At 46.5% G+C, this 18,539-nt stretch overlaps 1 protein-coding gene across 4 annotated transcripts; it reads right to left on the reverse strand.

Moving 5' to 3' along the window:
- Positions 1-1,085: 1,085 nt before the first annotated feature.
- Positions 1,086-15,702, reverse strand: LOC143369832 (breast cancer anti-estrogen resistance protein 3 homolog). Of its 4 annotated transcripts, none has more exons than XM_076814211.1 (6): positions 15,494-15,702; positions 9,929-10,151; positions 5,661-5,790; positions 4,491-4,730; positions 2,927-4,394; positions 1,086-2,204 (listed from the first exon to the last, which is right to left on the reverse strand). In XM_076814211.1, the coding sequence occupies exons 1-6, from the start codon at positions 15,534-15,536 to the stop codon at positions 1,873-1,875; spliced, it is 2,436 nt and encodes an 811-aa protein (XP_076670326.1). In that variant the 5' UTR covers positions 15,537-15,702; the 3' UTR covers positions 1,086-1,872. The 4 variants fall into 4 exon arrangements, with proteins under 4 accessions (XP_076670326.1, XP_076670328.1, XP_076670327.1 ...); XM_076814213.1 differs by lacking the exon at positions 15,494-15,702 and adding an exon at positions 15,125-15,483; XM_076814212.1 differs by lacking the exon at positions 15,494-15,702 and adding an exon at positions 11,257-13,268.
- Between the last annotated feature and the right edge of the window lie 2,837 nt (positions 15,703-18,539).

The raw sequence follows: 18,539 nt of genomic DNA on the forward strand, positions 1-18,539 counted from the left end.
TTTAATTATAACAGTATCAGATATAAAGCCGGCTTAGTTGCGTGGACGTATTGGAACACCCTATGCAGGCATTGGAAAATAAAGGTTATCGTATGCGAATTTTACTCTGGCATTCAAAGTTTTATGCCGCAAAAACAAGAAGAGCTTTAAAACATTCAAATGAAACCACTTAAAAATATGCCTTATGTATTTTAATGTAATACCGATTGCAAGTTGCTTTTTTAAGTGAACTTGTTATTTCACACCGCAAGTGTAAAGTTATTCGTCTTGTGTTTTCCAGGGATCGAAGAAGTTCTGGAACTTTTCATTAGGTTCCATGGACCGCGGAACTTTTTTAAAAATGTTCTCACATTATAAGTTCCCAGGAGAACCGATAAAATAAAAGTTCTTGAAAATGAAGGTTCTAGTTGGAATGGAATTTTTATTATATAGCTTCTAAAATATCTGTTCCATGAGAACACTTTTTAAAGAAGTTCCTAAAGGTAAATTTTTTTTCAATAAAAATTCCACAGGAACAAATATTTTCTTAAACGAAACATATAAGTTCTAACAGAATTTTTTTAAAAACGAAGGTTCGAGAACTTTTTCGACCCCGGTGTATTCATCACATGTAGACGCGCATAGATAAATATAATTAACTCATATAGGGCATGCGATAAAGATAGTTCATTACGTGTATCTTATTTCGATTTTTGCAATTTATGATTCACAGACGATCATCCAAATTTATATATCCATCGTTTCTCAAGCCGACGGTTCCATTAATGTTAGTTTTATAGCAAATGGTTACAGTTACCCTTTTAAGGTAAATACATTTCTGCGAACAATCCTAATAGGTTCTTTACAATTTAAATTTCATTAGAACACTCGTATCGATCTCCACTAGCTTCCTGCATTTCCGAATGCAGGAAACCGCAATCTCGTAATGCGTAAGTAGTTCAACTTTGTATCCTTACTAGTAGTATAATCGTATTCCATTTTAAATCGGTGATATTTGAATTGCTAACGTTGAACTATGTATGTCGTTCCCACGGTTCATTCCCTCGTCTTATGAAAAGTGAATAGGGAAATTGAAGTACGCAACATTGATTTTCGTTCTTCTATATTATTAAGTATGAACAAACGTGAACAACATTTACAACATATTATTGGCCGAATACAGTAGTCGAAGTTAAGTACACGACTATTCAACTTGATTTGATTATTATAGCGAAATGTATCTCGTTAACATTCGGGAATCGTTACTCCGCCTAAATAGGACACTTTTTTTTATTGTTACGTTTGCGATTATACTTTTCAGTGACGTTAATGCTATCCCTTTTGATTGTTTGTTTCTCAACGATGAACGTGCTGGAGCTGTCGCGACGAGCCCGCTCGAGTCGCACCATCGCGACTCCTCTGATCGCGTCTAACCGTTCGTCGCGACAGAACAATCACGTTCACGGGTTTCCTTACGACCTATCTGTCATTCGATGCAAAAGAACTCTGGTATAAAAACGAACGGTGCCCGCTGTCGCAGGAGAAATCGCGGGAAAATCGTGTGAAACGGGCCAATTACGAACGCGCGTTTGAACCGGCGATCGACTAAACGCGTCCATCACAATCGATCGCGCACCTTATCAAATAAAACACTTAACTCGTACGTACCCGCGGGAATTACAATTAATTACAGTTATTTAATTACATAATTACACAATGACAATTTACACGCGCGCGTAAATCAAGTGAGAAGTAAAGGGGTCCCTTATTCGTTACGAAAACGATCCTGCTCGGTGTTTCGAAAAGAAGCGCTCCCAAACGGAAAATCGAACATCACCGACGTAGCCGTGGCTCTATCTAAAGTAACTTGTCCTTTGGTCGTAACGTTTCATTTTAGGCCGTCACTTCGCTGGACGAACACTTGTCGTACATCGCGTCCAGCACCTGCGTGAACTTCAGGTGCCTCTCTTCTGGAGCCACCGTGGCTCCGCGGCTGCCCCACAGGAATTTTATATGGAACTCCGTTCGGAACGCGTCGGAGAGCAGCTCGTCGCTTCTGGAGCCCTCCAGAACGATCTCGGCGTTCCGGCGAAACAGTGTTAGGTTCTCAGCCATCCTGCGAGCCGATTCCAAGTGCGACCAGACTATCGACAGGCCGCAGTCCGGGGCGGAGTTCTCCCATGGCGAGAGGATCGCCGCTGCTAGGCCTGACGGAGCTACCGTTCCTATGCAAACAAGCCATTTGGAATTTAGAATCCACTGTTACTCTAACATCCTACGCGAAGCTCGCAAGATTTAAATTTTCGTTACCCGCGCGTTGTTCTTTTCACGAAATGGGATTTTTTCTTCAACACCTGTACACCCGGACTGAAAAACTGGAGTAACAGAAGCGGGGATTTCCCATAAATTGCAGAAGGCATAGCTAGAGGATTAGAAAAGGGTTCGAAATCGATTGGTCGCTCAGAGGCGGAAAGAAAATAATTCACTACTGTTGTACATTTTGCAACAGGGACTAGAGACGGGTTGAAGAAAATCATTTCTTTTTCAAACATTTTTCGAAAGTACATATCGTTAAGAATGTACTGGTAAATTTTCATGGAAAAATTCCGATTGTTTTAGCTTCTGCAGAGGCATTTTATAGGGGGCGCAGATTCTCGGCATCTCTAGATGAAAATTTTGAACGTGTTTTTGTCGAAACGTTATTTTTTCACATCGTGAAGATAAAATCTCAAAATCTATCGAACCGATTGCTTTATAAATTCTACTGCTTATTCTGTACACCTATGACTCTCGCAGGGACTACAACCAAGTGTTTTCATTGAGTCTAACCTACTTTTAAAATCGAAAATAGCAAAAGAAAAAAACCCTAAAAAGATGTACCGGGATATCTATGAAATATAGAAAGAGAAACCACCGAAACGCTTGAAGATCTGAAAGCAACCATTACCCAATACGTCTTCAAGTCCGCGTTCTCCCAGCAGCGCGACAGGCAGCAGGTGTGGCAGCGTGGTGTTGGGTGCCTGGGGGTTGGTGCACTCGTTCATGGCCCGTAGAGTAGGCCTGAGCTTCGCCTCGAAGCTGAACGCCTCGTCGGTGTGCTTCTGCCTGAGCAGATGCCACGTGTTCCCCAGCTTCTGGATCTGCGGCAGACACAGGCCCAGCATCACGCCGCAGAACCCGTAGAGATTGCCCAGCGCTGTCTTGGTGTCGATGGCCACTTTGATCCACTTGCTGATGGTAGCTGCCCTTTCGATCGCGGTAGCTCCAGCCAGGACAGTCACAGCGACCAGCAGTTTCAGGCACTCGGACCTCTCGATCAGGTCTAGCCTGGCTTGCCGGCCGTGCGGCAGTGTAGCCAGCTCGATACCGCTCAGGCCATTTCGGTTCCCGGAGCCAGGCTGAAGCGCCAATTCCAAATCGATCTTCGTGAGATGCGAGGCCAGCACCCTTGGCGCTGAATCGTGCAGCATCCCCGAGACTCCTCTCAGAGCAGTGGGGTCCAGAGGCCTGTGATCGCCAGTCGGCAAGAGGAGGGTCGTGAATCCCTCGATATCCAACGCGGTGGTGATCTCCAGGGACGGCGCGGCGACCACCAGCTGCTCCTCTGCCGAGAGTTCATACTCGTTCCCATTATTCCCATTAGTACCATCGTTACTGATAGTGTAGTGGCTTCTGATCACGACGCCCTTGATGGGGACCGAGGAAGACGGGTTACTGGTGCCGCCGGAGTTGTTGGTCTCGAACTCGCTGTCCCCGGACCCGTTTCCACTGTCGCTACCGGACGCCTGGTAGCCCTGATGATGATGATGATGGTGGTGGTGGTGATGGTGAGCGTGGTGCTGGTGATTCGGCACGTAAGGGACCCTGGGCGGTTTTGGTGGCGCCGTTCCAAGAGAGTTCTGATGGTTCAGACTGGGAGGCTGAAGGATCGGCTGTTGCTGCTGCTGAAGAGCAGGGTCAGATATCACCCTGGTGATCTTCTGTCGACCCAGGGACAAGGAACACGACGGTGGCTGATTCTGGATGGGCGGGACTCGCGGTAGAGTGCTGGATTGAATCGGTCCGTGCGGAGCAGATGGCGGGTTCGAGGCCTGGCGACCATCGTGCTGGTCAGAGGGATGATGCTGAGCGGTGAGCGAGTGGCTGCGTTGCTGCTTTCGAGGAAGACGAGGCGGGGAGCCGGTCGACAGGGAGGAAGAGGAGGGACTGGAGCAGTGCTGGCTGCTTGTCGGTCCTGGGACGAAGGTCAGAGGCACGCATCGCGGCTTTGGGGTGATTATGCGAGCTCCACTCGCCTGGCTTATCGGTCTACCGCTGCCGACGTAGAAGGTTATCAGGTCAGCCACCGTGTCGAAAGCTTCGTCCTCGAACTGGTACTGGGCCCTCTCGTACACCGTCTCTGGCTGGATCACCACCTGTTAATCGTAAGTCGGTAGAAGACGCGCATCGATCGTTGGAGCTTCGTTTCGTTAGGGGGAGAAGGTGATTGATTTATCGAGCATACAACTTACCCTGTTGATGACGAAGTGAAGGGGCTGACCCTTCCATCGAACCGTGAGGACATAATTCCCAGGCTGCGAGGCGCAGTCACGGACCAGGAAGTCACCGTCGTGCGGCACTTCCGTTTCTGCGCCCTTTCTGCCTCCGCGAAGAGTGCTGCCGTGGTACCAAGCGTGCGATCGCAGATCACGGGGATCCAGGAGTCGAAGTTCCCGCTCCAAGAGTTTGCGCGTCGACTCCTCTGGTGGCTCCTAAATTAGAAGTCCGGGAAGGAGAATCTTAAATTAGGGGAATCACGACGGAAGCACATATGTATACGCGAAGTCAGTTTGTTGAAAGACGACTCGAAATCTGTGCTTTAGAATCCGCCTAAGTTGTTTAACTCTGCTGACATATTTCGGGTCCTTGATCCACCCATCTCACTTCTTCATTCCTTCAGATACACTGCTGCAGAGTTAGCGTAAATTGCCTTCGAATCGAACTTGCACATACGCAGGACAAGAAACCTTACGATTGTTTCGTACGAGCTTTTGCGTAAGGCAGTCGTGCCAAACGAATGAAGAAGTGTCTCGGCCCCGAGAGACAACGAAATTGCCTTAACAAGAACAGCCTTGAGCACTTGCTCCGTAAAGAGATCAACACAGACAGTATTCGTGTGTGCACAACTTATCACCGACTTAGCCTGTCACGTGTGAAAGTTCAGACGATCCAGAGAGTGGCATAAACGATCCAATTACGATCACTTGTAAATCGCTCGATCGACAGAGGACTAGAGGGGTTTATTAATATTTCGTCCGGCCAATACGGAAATTGATTTCCATTGCTTTGACATCATCGGCAAAATTCGAAGAAAACTTTCGAAAACCTTTGAAGAATTACAATTTCTTCCCAAAGGGGTGGTGCCTTAGCCATCGCCTCTCTTATCAGGTTCAATCACCTTCCACCCCCGATATTATCAAATTTAATCACTGAAATTCCACTTTGAATTTAAAATCCTCTCACTAATTTCTAAGTCATGTTGGAAACTCACGAATTCTGGAGAAACTCATTCGAAACACTCTGAGATACATCTAGAGGTGTGGTGCCTCGAAACTCATCTATCATCCTCATTTACCCAGCATCGCCGAATTCTACACTCCCCCATAAAGCAACGTGAGAAGCTTCTCAAAAATTTCACTCACCATCGGTAGGTTGGAGTAGTCGGTGCCTTCAACCCTCTTGGCAGATTCGCTGGAACGGTCCTCCCTTGTGTCCACCACCGCCTCCTCCTCCTCCTCCTCCTCCTCCTCCTCTACCGTTACCTCCGACGACCTGCGTCGAAAAAGCGATTGTTCACCGTCGATCGCTCACATCCCGCTGCTCCAGCACCCTTCCACCCCCTCCGCCACCCAGCGAGAAACCACCCCCAGGAATTAGAAACAGGGAAGAACACTTTCTTTCTCTTCGATGCACTATTATTTAGAGTAACCTTTCCCTGGGCTCGTGAGAAATCGTAGGAACAGATAGGGTTTAGCTACACACGGCTCTCAGGCCGAGCGCGCGCACCCCACTGAACTATGCGCGTGGAAAGCCACGATATAGGCAGGGCCGTATTTTTGGAGGATCTCGAGGGGTGCCCCGCGGGGTATTAATAGAACCACGGCGGGACGAATTCGTTTCGCGTCGTCGATCCGTGCCAAGGGAAATATTTTCCTATGCTGTAGCTGCAGGCTGTTCTAATTTGTGGCTATTTCAGATCCATCTTATTTCCTTCCCTCCGCTGTGTGAATTCTGATAATTATATTACAAGGGACGTATGGGGAGGGAAGCAGAGGGGGAGGAAGTTATGCGTAGATGCAGAGGGGATAAGAGAATGAGCGTAACGACGACATAGAAATCAATTACAAATAACACTCATGTGTTACTTGTAAAATTTTGAAAGTATAATTATGGATCTCTACTATATCGCATTTATTCCTTCGAATGCGCTTCGTACGTCACTGCGTCAGGCCCATCGCGACTCGTCCTCACCCACGCCTGCGTTTTCTCCATTCTCGAGTGGCTCGCAGCGTCGTGTCGACGTCGAGGCGATTCGATCGGCGAACGCCCGACGACGCTGGACAGCTCGAGGATTCTTTTCAATTTCCCGAGCGACGGGGAGTCTAAGCCGAGGATTCCGGCCTTATCAGGCGGCGCTAGGCCTAGTCGATACCGGGGGTTATTGATCTGTTTGGGCAAGAGGGGGTTGCATATGGGGGACTGGCGCGCCTGCGTCGAACAAAAGCGCTCGATAAGGGTCTAAGAACCCATGAAACGCATCTGTACACTTCGACCGCTTGCCCCGCTCCGAGCAGAGGAGCAAAGGCCTCCATTAGCGGTGCAACAGTGCAGGAACTGCGATTGTTACGAAATCCGCTGCATACTGCACGAATTGTTATTTAATAGACAAGATAAGTTCTTTGAGAATAAACCGAACCGGACTTATTACAGGTGGCGCAAAAGTCATCATCCGATGTTAGTAGCCCCTAATTTTTTTAACTTCAGGTAAGGGAGTGTGGGGAATTGCGAACGCGGGGTAAACCGCGATATTCGCTGAATTTGATTGTTTAGTATTCAGGAAACTGTCGCGAATGGTCGTGAAATGTTTTCGTAGCTTTTCTTATAATTTTACGCTCGAGTATTTTCTGTCTATAGTGTATTAAACTTATACTACCCAACAAAGCATAATTTTTTCGCAGTTCTGTTACTTAATTCTAAATAAAATCACAGGATCACTTTGTATATGTACATGTCCGTATTGGTTTTATTTGAAACTTCTTAACTTCTGTTCATTTGGGGTAATTACGAACAGCGATGGCATTTACCCTTTTCTCTTAACATTTCGAAGTTTTTTATGTATCCAGTACCCCGGAATTATATTAGGAAGAGTATACGTACATATTCTTTGAACGATTAAAGATTAAAGACTTTCCATCCATCAGGCAGCAAATAAATATTCAATCCCACGAGCAACTAAAATTCGATCAAACAAGAAGATAGACTGTATCAGACCCACAGTGTGGAAGAAAACCTGTGTTCAGCGAAGATCAAGATCTTTAAGCAGCTGTTCGTATTTACCCCGCTAGCCATGGGTAATTCCGGACAGAAAAAGTTTTGTCTTTCTTTCACAAAATCATTTGTTTATTCACAAAATTATTGCGTATGATTTGTTATTTATAAGTATCTACAATTCTTTGTGTTGCATTTGTAGATAATTAACCAAAGTTCAATTATCTATAAAGTAAATCTGATTAGAGTCAATACTTTTGTTTCAATTTAACTTTTCCCTCAAGTGTTCGTAATTCCCCTACTCTCCCCTATATATTAACGATGTTTTGACACTTCGATAAAAGAGGCTCACAAAATTTATTGTCCATAAAGATGAATAAGTACAATCAAGAACGCGAAAAAATTGTGTCGATGTTTTTATCTCCCATTTGAGGTGATTTGTTATAGCCAGCCAGATCCCCCGATAAAACCGCCCCAGACTTATTTCATTGGGGCCATTTGAAGGCATTGGTTTACGCGAATAACCCACAGACTTTACAACAATTAAAGAACAGTAATCAACGTGGAGTCAAAAATCTAAACCCCACAAATTCTTCAGAATACCATGGAAAATGCCATAAACAGGGCTGAAATTTGCGTCAATTCAAATGGTGGTCATTTGTTCGATATTATCTTTCGAACTTGATGCGATAAAATCTATAAGTCTCGATAAATCGTTCCACGAGAAACGTCGCGTTATTTCATTTAAAACCAAAGTTGTAGACTCAGAAAATCGGATGCTGACTTTCGCGCCACCCACTGCAAGACAGATACAAGAATAAGTTCAGTTTCCCAGCAGATCTTTCGAGAAATTCAGCCAACTGGTATCTGATGCACGATCTGGCTTATTGACTGTTCGATAATCTTCCACGAACCAGTTCGGTTTGCGAATTCTGTCTCCGATAAGAAGCTTCGCTTCTCGCTGTAGTCTAACTTGCGAACAGTCGAAGCCCCCGAGAATCTCTAATTTTCCTGTCCTTGCATCCAAAGTCCCGAGTCCATCTCTGAGGAAGACAACCCACGTGTTTCTACGCATCGCGTGCATCCCTTCCTTCGTTATCAATGAGAATCGTTCGCGATCTCTATATTTAGAAGTCAACGGTCACCGTTGCAAATTGCGATTCTCTGAATGCTCGAACGAAACGAGGGGGGTGGCAGGAAAACAATTTTCAGGGAGCCCCGTCAGTGTTATAAATAGCAACGCGAAAGGGTTCAGATGCAAGCGGATAGCGCGGACAGAATATGTACGGTTCGCAGAAGTTCACCTCGTGCCTTATCTTTCTGCGAGCTCTAATGTCGTAGCGACAGGATCTCGCGTGCGCTCGCGCTATCATCCAACGATTGCAGCGGCGCGCATTTCCATTAGCCGTCTTTACGCACCGCCGGTCGTCTCGAGTAGCTCCCTTAACTTTTGTAGATAAACCTTCCCCCTAGGATCAGCCAAAAGCGCGGGTGATAGCAAACTGTTGAAATCACAGGGCATGAATATCAATCGCTCGATAAAGAAGCAGTGAGAAATGGTATCCCAAGTGGGGACGCGATTTTTTATTATTTGTTAGAGAATAATTGAGACCATTTTATTCAGGTATCAAATCGCGGCAAGGGTACAGCTGTCCTCTCAGTGTCGAAGGGCATCGAGATAAGATTACATCCAATTGCAGGCGCGGTGGGTGTAGGCACTTGGACGCGTTGCATCGGTGCATGCAGGCTTCGACAGAAATGGAAAAGCGAATTTAACGAGGCAGCAATCTTGGCTCGAAGGTTGGACAGAAACGAGACAAGAATGGATTACGAAGCAGGTCCGACTATCGAGCAACGTTTACAGTTTCCCCCATTTTACTACTTTCCACTACGGGATTCCCGGCGCTCGCTGCCAGAGGAGGAACGTCATTTCGAAGGCGAAGATCGAGGAGAACCGGTTCGGTACCTGCTAGCTCCATTATGTTACCTGCACCCGCGCCTTCACGGACCCTTTGAACAGGCTAATTCATAACTTGTAACAGAAGAATTTCTTTTTGTCGCGGGAAAAACCCTCGAAGGTCTCTACTCGTGGGGTCCGCATTCTCCGCCCCGTTCCTCTCTTTTAAACGTCCATATTTTACGCGCGCACAAAGTTTGCACGCGCCAGGCGCAACGCGAAGGCTGTCCCCGAGATTAATATCTTCGGAGAGGTGGATTTCTGTGGCTGCAGGATTCTGGAGTTATGGGTACAAGTTTCCGGGAATAGAGATTTCTAAAACTCTCCGAGTGAAAAATAAAGGAGAATCCTTTATAAAAGCCTACTGCTACTAGAATAATTCGTGGGACGAATTGTTATAATAATGACACTGTTGAGCAAGTGTTACACGGCACTTTTGTGGTGAATCGTCGATTCTGTGGTTACCTTCGGTTTCCTTCGGCTGTATCTTCCGGCGATAGGGGCGTCACGATGAGAGAAGGCTCCTTCTGAATAATAGCTTCCGGTTGTAGGTGGATCGTGTGTCGCTTCTGACGGAGATCCTTACAAGAGGCTGAAGACGGTATGCCGTTCCTCTTTCGACGACGGCCACTGGTGCCTAGATTTTGCAGGGTGCCCATAGATGGAAACCGGAAGCTCCATGCTATACCTAACAAACATTCACGTTTATCAATTATTCACCCGCGTTAAGGGGCAATCCTATTCTTCGGAGTCAAAACATAGCAAAATTTGGGATTTTTTTTTTAAGAAACCAGCGATTCGATTCATCTGAAATTTGCACCATATTTTGATGCATCTTTGAGGAAGCTGAAGTTTTTTTTTTATTAATTTTTAACCATAAATTTAGTAGTTATGCACGATCGAACATCACGCCGCGAAAATTCGCCGGCCGTTGGTGTGCACGATATTTATCTGCCAGGTAATCTAAAGCAGGAAAATGATACGGCGTTTTATTTTATACATATGTAGCTTGAAATTGGTGAACCAACAAAGAACAAAAAAATTAATTGAGCAGTATGGAGTGTTTTCAAATTGAAAGGTCTGAATCTTTAATTTTTGAAATCCAATTTGGCGCCAATTTTCTTATGTAACAAAAGATGTATAGACTTTAGCGGTATTCTGGTTCATCAAACTGAAGCTACATATGTACAAAATAAAACGCCGTTACATTGTCCTATGTTTTTAGCCCATAAAATAGGATTACCCCTCAACTCACCCTTCCACAACCAGACTTCAAGAACACGGAAACACAAACCTTTCCCTCAATTCCAACTCCAATTGAGGACCTTGCAGAAAGAGGGATGTAGCTGTTTATAAAATTATTGCTTTGACTTTAGAACACTAATTGAAAAATATATATTTTCACACAATAAGTAGTAGTTATTGAGTTGATATGTTTTTACTTCTATTTTATTTATTTGCAATAAATTGCTCAGTTATTATCAAATTTTCATCAAACGTACACCAAACGGTGCAATTTTTTTAAATACCTATATTACACGTTATAACTCAAAAACTGTAAAAAATGGCGCTACACCCCTCTTGCTGCAAGGTCCTCAATTCCAAATTCATCAAACACCCCACAGACAATCCTTTAATATTCCAAACCTACGCCTTACATTTTCTCACCCAAAGCTACACCACCGCAAAGGAGAATCTCGAAGCAACGACACCGAAATCCCATTCCTAAAAGTTGCTCCACCATCCATCACTCAATCGATCTTGTTCTCCAGCGATTGCCCCTCGATACTCACGCATACTTTTCTGCGCGCGGTCCTTCTCGCTCACGATCATCGCAATCCGCCACCTATTCGCTCACTCGCTGGCGATTGAATCGTGTCAGCCGTGTTGCATCACAGAGAACGGCCGCGCGTCCTGGCCTGTCGTTAATTGCTCCTCTTTCGTTCCCGGGATTACCCGCGCGGCGATCGTAGCGTTTCGACGAAGGGAATCGCGGCGACAGGCCGCGCTCGATCGAGACCGTTTAACCCATGGCAATCTGCTATCGCGACGGGATACCAGCGCCCCTCCTCCATCGCGTCGAACGTTTATCAAGAACAGCGCGCACGGGCGATCGGTGCATTCGATGTGCTTTTTATCCGTGTGCCACTCTGCGCGCCTCTCCGCTTTGGAAACGTGACCGCAGCCGACAGAATCGCGTCATAACTCTGATATCGAACGGTGTTTCGTTTACGCGACGAGCTGTTTGGCTCTGCAGCACGGCTCCCCGGGTGCGAAAGATTGTAGCAATGACTCCTTCGCTTTATTCCCCGGATACACAGTGGTCGGGTTCGATTATCCACTTTCTGCTTCCCTTCCACTTCCGCGTTCGACTCCCACAGCCACAATAGTATCATTCATCCTTCAATAATCTCCCCCGCAATTTTCCATTCCTCTCATTTCATTCCGTTGCATCGCTGTGCCGGCTATTCAGCCGCTTATCTCCCATGGAAGACCTCTGCGAAATCCTCGGGTCCGATGGCTCCAATAGCTTGCTTAGATACGTATACTCAGGAAAGACGTTCTACTGGCTCGCAGATGGTTTCGCAGTACAGAGGCAGATACTGCTCGACGACACTCTGTTCCGTCCAGCTGAAATTCCGCTCCGAATCGCCGCGAGCTGACGCACGCTCACGCGAAACTCCGGCTGCAGGTGCAGCGAAACGACCACGCTCTTTGCCAGCCTCTCCGAGTCATTCTCGGATCCATTCAGCTCCCGTAAAGCACGGCCGGGAACGATAGTGTTTTTAAACGGTCACTTCACTTTCAGGAAGTCTCCCTTTCTCCCGTCAGCCACTAGTTTCGTACGCGCTGGGCCACGCGCGGATCCTTCGAGCAGTCGGCCAGAAACTGAAGTATCCCGGCTCACTTTCGCCTCGATCCGTTTATCTTCGCTCGCCTTCTCGCGCACTGATGTTAAACCTGTTCTTCGAGCCTTTCTATATACCCGCGGATTCGAACTCGAACGTTGCCCTTTATTAAACTTGGGGATTTTTCGCTCCGGGCGACTGCTGCGAGGAGCCGAGCAGGATCTCTGCAGGGATTCTTTCCTGCTCCGGAGGCGAGGCAAGGCGGCTCGTTCGGTGGTGCCTCCGAGGAAAGAAAGCCTGCGGATTGTCTTGAGTCGACGCGCTAGATGCTATGAACGCGTACCTGTTCTAGGACCGTTTCCGAACGCCGTTCCGCTCTATTTTCAGGAACCCGCGGAGTCCTGCTAAGATCACGTAATCGCGTTACGGTTGCATTCGTTTCAGGGTGGGAGAAATCCGCGGCGAGTATTTATACAGCGCTTGGAAACGTTTCTATAAATTCTTTGTACCTTAGGTTCCACAAATTCGCCAATTGGAGGGCTGAGAATCGTGATAGCGTAAGCTCAAATTTTGAGAGTTTGAGTTAATGACTGTTTGTGAGTCTTAACGGCTCCATCTGTTTAGTTTCACAGTGAATTAAGTTGTAACTTGATCCTTGACTGAGATATAAGAACATTTCTCCTTAATACTTCACTAACAAGAGCAGAGCATTTCAAAACATACCGACGTAAGTCCGACTAAGTGTCGCCGCTCTTATCAGCGCAACGCATGAACGGTATAAATTAATATAACGAATGTGCTGATGCTGATTGGATGCTGTTCCTGCGTTGTGCTGACTTGTGAAAAAAAGAAGAAATTAAAAGTTAAATGCTTCCAATTCTTTAAGTACGTATATACATATTTATTATGGTAGTGTTTTGAGCCTTTAGATGTGCTTCCACAGCTGCAATATAAATGCAGAGTTATTTATAAGAGTAAACGCAAAACATTATTTTACTCCAATTGTCGGTGGTACTTTGAATTTGCATAAATTTCAAACGGCCGAAAAATGGCAAATTTAGGAGCTGCACTTTCATCGTTATCTTCCGTGTATCTCTTGAGGAGTTCTCGGTCGTAGCATTGTTAAGACGGGTCGTAACGCGAGTCCTCGACGAAAATATATAGTGTCCGTTTGAAGAAAGGGAAGGACACCCCCCGGGGAGAAGAAAGGGAGAGTCCCGAGGGGAAAGGACAGGACCGGGACAGGACCGAGGCACTCGAGGCGGAAAAGGAGAGGCAGGAGGGACGAGCGACAATCCGTGGTCGGTGGTCGCGTTTAGAAAAAGCGGCATGGTGGAATGCAGGTGTGTTTTGCGTCGCTCGCCGGCTCTCGCTCTCCGACATAATACCTGGCGAGTGAGGCTGATAAGGTCGCCCGTTTACCGAGATAACTATGCAACACGTTTGGAGAGGCACTATCGACCGAAAAAGGTGCGATAGGCGCCGTTTCCGAGGTCGAACGAGCGACACGCACGAACCAGCGTCGTGCTGGGAATATTTTCTAGCGACTATTAGCTAGCAGATTGGATCCACGTGTCATTTTCAGTCCTTCACCGGTGGCTCGTTCTATTTCCAATCGGTCTTTCCGTTGCGATGAACGCTGGACGAGAAATTAGAAAATTCTGCGGTCTCTTACTGCGCTATTCTTTGCATCGATGGGCTTGGCGAATAGCGTACAATTTTATTAATTGTATTCTGAATTACAGTAGCAATTAAATGGAATAGCGATCTTGATGTTCGTTTGATCGTCTTGACAATTGTCGAGCGACAGTTGAATTTTCTTTCTCCATTGAAGGTTGGGAGAATCAACGCGGCGGTTTTTCACGGGCGTTTCACAAAACGTTTGATTCACGTGCGTGAAACTCGCCTCGTGATTCCCCGTTTCCTCCGCCGCCAGGTAATTATATGCGCGTTTACCTCGCGACAGGAATTTCAATTGGACCCAGTTTGTACCGCGTACAGCTGACGTAGTGGAACGAGCTGAATTTTCCATGCGGGCACGGTGAAATCCCGAGAATAAAACATCCTGGACAATGGCAGAAAGACGGCACTATTGGAAGTATCGAATGTGCGGAAAAGTTTAGCTTGTAGGAGACTTAAACGTCGTTCCGAGATGCTTGAAAAGTTTCAAGTAATATTCCGTGGAATTTTATCGAGTAATATTTTTAATGATCGTAAAACTAGCTTCGTTTCCACATCACCACTCCAAATTAGCTTATTGACCAACGATCATCCTACTTTTATCGATTTCTACATTCCCATGCATTTAAATGAACGAACAAAGTCCAGAGGCTACCTGTTTCATCCATTTCTTTCTCTCATTTATTTCACCATTACCTGAAACGACAGGTTGGTGTTTTGTTTCGCTTACACGTAGCTGCCTCCATCGAGCTCGTAAGAAGGAACTTACAGTGCGCGACCTACATCCTACGTTTAGCATACTTCGTACCAGTTTCGGTTTTGAAATAAAACTCCGACGCGACTCGAACACGTGCCTTGCACGTCGATCCGCGAAGCGATCCGATCCGTAGGCGTCGCTCGGCGGTAAACCTTCTTTCGCGAAGCAAATTCTCGTTATCTGGCACCGACTGTTTGACAAACAGTGGGGCCCGCATTTGCAACAATATTTCGGCGCGAGTTGCGCAACGGATTGAACGAAATTCGACGCACACTCTGCTTCTTCATTACCGCGAGGACGCTAATTTCTAAACGACGTAACAATTCCCTCTGTAACTGGAGGACAGAAAAAACATTTCTCCAGGAAATTCCTCACCGCGATCAACCTCCAGACGATTCCCCATCACCCAGCCACGTGCTGCACAAATCTCAGCGACTCCTCGCTCCTTTCACCGTGTCACGAAGTCACCTGGCAAATCACTGTATCTCACACCTGACGCACTAATGGATCATCGTCGAGGAAGCGAACGAAATGGGCAAACGACTAATTCTCTCCTATGTCTCAGGAGGCACCGAAAATTCGTCACCGAAGTGAGAGAGGCTTCCTCTCTGAATCACCGTAGAGAATGAACGTCCACGTGATCGTGGCGGACGCGCGTCGAACGGTGTATATACCTGTTGTGTAACGCGACTGGCCGAGAAAGAAGATAGACAGAGGGGAAATAAGAAAAATGTTGACACTGACTCTGGCTCCTCCTCGACTTCAGCTTGCTGGCGGTCTTGCCCATTTTCCAGGCGGACGCATGCCAGCGGAGCGGGTCACGTTCCACCGATCACAGGTAGCTGCTGTAGAACAGGGATGCAGCGACGGTTACCACGAGCTGGATGCGTTGGCGGGCAGCGGTGTGACCGTAGCATAATGCGATACCGAGCTGACTGGCCGCGAAACGTGCGAGTGGAGGCGAGGAACCAAGGGACGAAGGCGGACGAGACCGATGGACAGGCGAGTGGCAGTCGTCGCTGGAGCCAACGAGCATGGTGGAGAGAATGTCAGCCGAGCAAGGAGAGAGGGAGGCGAGGCGACGTTCTGGTAACAGAGGACAAATCCATCGTGCTGGAACGAGAGGGGAAGATTTGGGACAGAGGAGGGAGACGGAGGGGAAGTTAATAAGCGAAGATGAGCACGAGTTGCTTATGACTCGGACCGGTTAACGAAGAGAGAGAGAGAGAGAGAGAGAGAGAGAGAGAGAGAGAGAGAGAGAGATCAAGGGGACTGTGCTGTGTTACAGATAAGGCAGGGCTGGGGAGGTGACTGCAATTGGGGATGAATGTAATTAGAAGGGTGAAGAGTCGTGTGTTTTCTTTTTTTTTTTATCTTTTTCTTCTGACGGAAGAGTAGAGTAGAAAGTGGGAGGACAATTATTTGCCCCGCTAATTTTCGCGTTAGACCGTTAGGGGTTCCTTTTACCCTAATTAGAAGATACGATCTCGGCGCACTGGTTCGCTCTACTGAATAATTAAATAAAAGCTATTTTGCAATTTTCAGAATTTTTATCAAATTCCAACGTTTCGGTCAGTGGTTACGACCATTTTCAAGGTAAGTTCGATAAACGGAAAAATACTGCGTTCCTTTTACCCTTCTACGCGCAGTTAGAGTTAGAGCACGCGTGTGCATGGCGCACGATGGGTCGCAGATGAGGGGATACAGGTACAGAGGATAAGTAGGCAAATCGATCTTGCATTCCCATTGAAATAAAGGTATCGAAGAAAGTATTCCTCCTCGAGAGCCTGGCCAGGGAGTGGGGAAGTCGTGTCATCCACAGGTAACCGACCCGTGATCAACAACACGGCACTTACCCTCGAACCCCCGCGAGAGTAAACGCGCGCCGCAACGTTTCCTTTACAGTATTATCGCAGCTAAGTAGTGTATTAATTAATTGAGAGGTACGTTGAAACTTGTGCGCTCTGTGAAATCCTGAAGAACGCGGGCAACACGTGGATGGGCACATACCGAACGGTGAGCGGGAATGCAGGAGGAAAAACAGGCATACTGAGACGGAGGGAGAATTAACTGCGAAGAGAGACGAGGAGGGACGACGAGATAATGGAGCGACAGAGGCAAGTGTTTAATAAGCGATATCGATAAAACTGTAAACAGATGGAGGAATTCGTTCGCCAGTGCGACTAGAGAATATTCAGCCGCGACGGAACTCGTTTGATAAAACACCAAGGTGCGCGCTGCAATTTTATTCGCAATTACAGCCTCGAGAGATTCGCAAATTGAGTGTCAAGTTGTAATTAACTGCAATGACTCATCTTTATTCTGCTTCTTCTATTATTCGCGCGTTGCTAAATGATTCCCAGAAGCGCATAGCGCTGCAAGTGCTTTTAGGCATCTGCAGAATATTTTATTTCACAATATTTGCTCCCTGCGCAGACCTCTTTGCCAACTTTCAATTTTCCACGCATACGAGAGTTGCGCGAATAAAAAGCCCAGAGAGAAGAAGCGCGCGCTTGACAAGTGTTTCGCACACTGGCGCGCCTGCCAGCAAAAAGAACGCGGCACGACGTGTCGTCATCGTGATCCCGGACTTGTCGCAGACTAGGCGTTGTTATCCAGGGGAAAAACGTAGCGCATCACGCGCACTGTGCATCTTGCGGCGCTGCACCAAGGACGCGCGTGAAATCGCGAACGCGATCACTCGTTGCACTCCTCGGATACTCCATCACCTCTGCCCTCCGCAATTAAATTTCTCTAGTGGTCCCTTTCGCGCTATAGTTCAGCGCAGCCACTTTCACTCTTCGTCTATTATTAAGCCTCTACCGCGGTGGAGTTTGTTATAAAACCACTTCATCGCATATTCAATAAGTCGCGTCGTGTAAAATACAATTGGCAAGGCAGACAGGTTTCTAGGTAGCTTTGAAAATTCACTGTCTCCCAGGATAGCGGAATCTTTTTTCCTCAGAACGCGATTGATCTCTTCTATGGATATATTTTTATAGTACTCTTTGCGCCATCTTTATGTCTTTGCATTTTTATGTCGTCTGATTAAAGAGAGGGAAGAGTCGTTCCTAAAGTGGTAACATCGTGATACTTGCTTGAGAAGTCTGAGGTATATACTGGCGAATAAATTCGAACGCGTAACCTTAGAAACGTGTTAGGAGTTATTGTAGTCGGCATACATCACAGTCAACGGCATAAATTGTCGGAAAGGAACAAGGTTGCGGCCTGTAATTGCGTGACCATTCAGCGATTACGCTGGTCGAATGCTCTCATGCGTGTCTTTAAGTTATAAGACGAGCGAGTGCGGCAAAGTTACTTAAACCTATTATCTTTCAGCGTGGCAAATTCAATAAATATTTAAACTCTATGAATTTAGAAGAGTTTAGTTTCTCTAAGACAATTTGTAGAGTGAAATTAGATTTCACCACCCAGATACTCGTAGAAAGCATAATCTGCATAATTTAATCATTGTGGAACGTCCCTTTTATATAAAAATCAAAACCGATTTGCAACACTGTGCACCGTTGTACGGAGACCCGGATCAGATTCAGGGTAATGAACATCGAAGATTCAACACGTTGCAGTGGCGCACCCAGAGGGAGGTTAAGGGCTCTGGCACCCCCTAAAGAAGGGGCGTTGTAAGAAGAATAGAGAACTGAATTTTATTCTTTAAATAAATTTGTATAATCACCTAATATTTTTTTTTGAATTTTCATTAAAAATAGGTTTATCCGCTCAACTCGGTTCTCCCCAAAATTAAATCCTGAGTGCGCCACTGATAGGAGGA

The sequence above is a fragment of the Andrena cerasifolii genome, chromosome 6 (genome assembly GCF_050908995.1).
Source record: "Andrena cerasifolii isolate SP2316 chromosome 6, iyAndCera1_principal, whole genome shotgun sequence".
In the NCBI taxonomy this organism is placed as follows: domain Eukaryota; kingdom Metazoa; phylum Arthropoda; class Insecta; order Hymenoptera; family Andrenidae; genus Andrena; species Andrena cerasifolii.

Excerpts from the sequence above, each read along its gene's own strand:
- LOC143369832 (XM_076814210.1), bottom strand. The coding sequence starts at position 11,207 with ATGGTGGAGCAACTTTTAGGAATGGGATTTCGGTGTCGTTGCTTCGAG. Across the intron at positions 10,152-11,131 it reads TTGCGGTGGTGTAGCTTTGG|GTATAGCATGGAGCTTCCGG; the intron begins GTGAGAAAATGT and ends AATGTTTGTTAG. Across the intron at positions 2,205-2,926 it reads CGGACTTGAAGACGTATTGG|GAACGGTAGCTCCGTCAGGC; the intron begins GTAATGGTTGCT and ends TTGTTTGCATAG.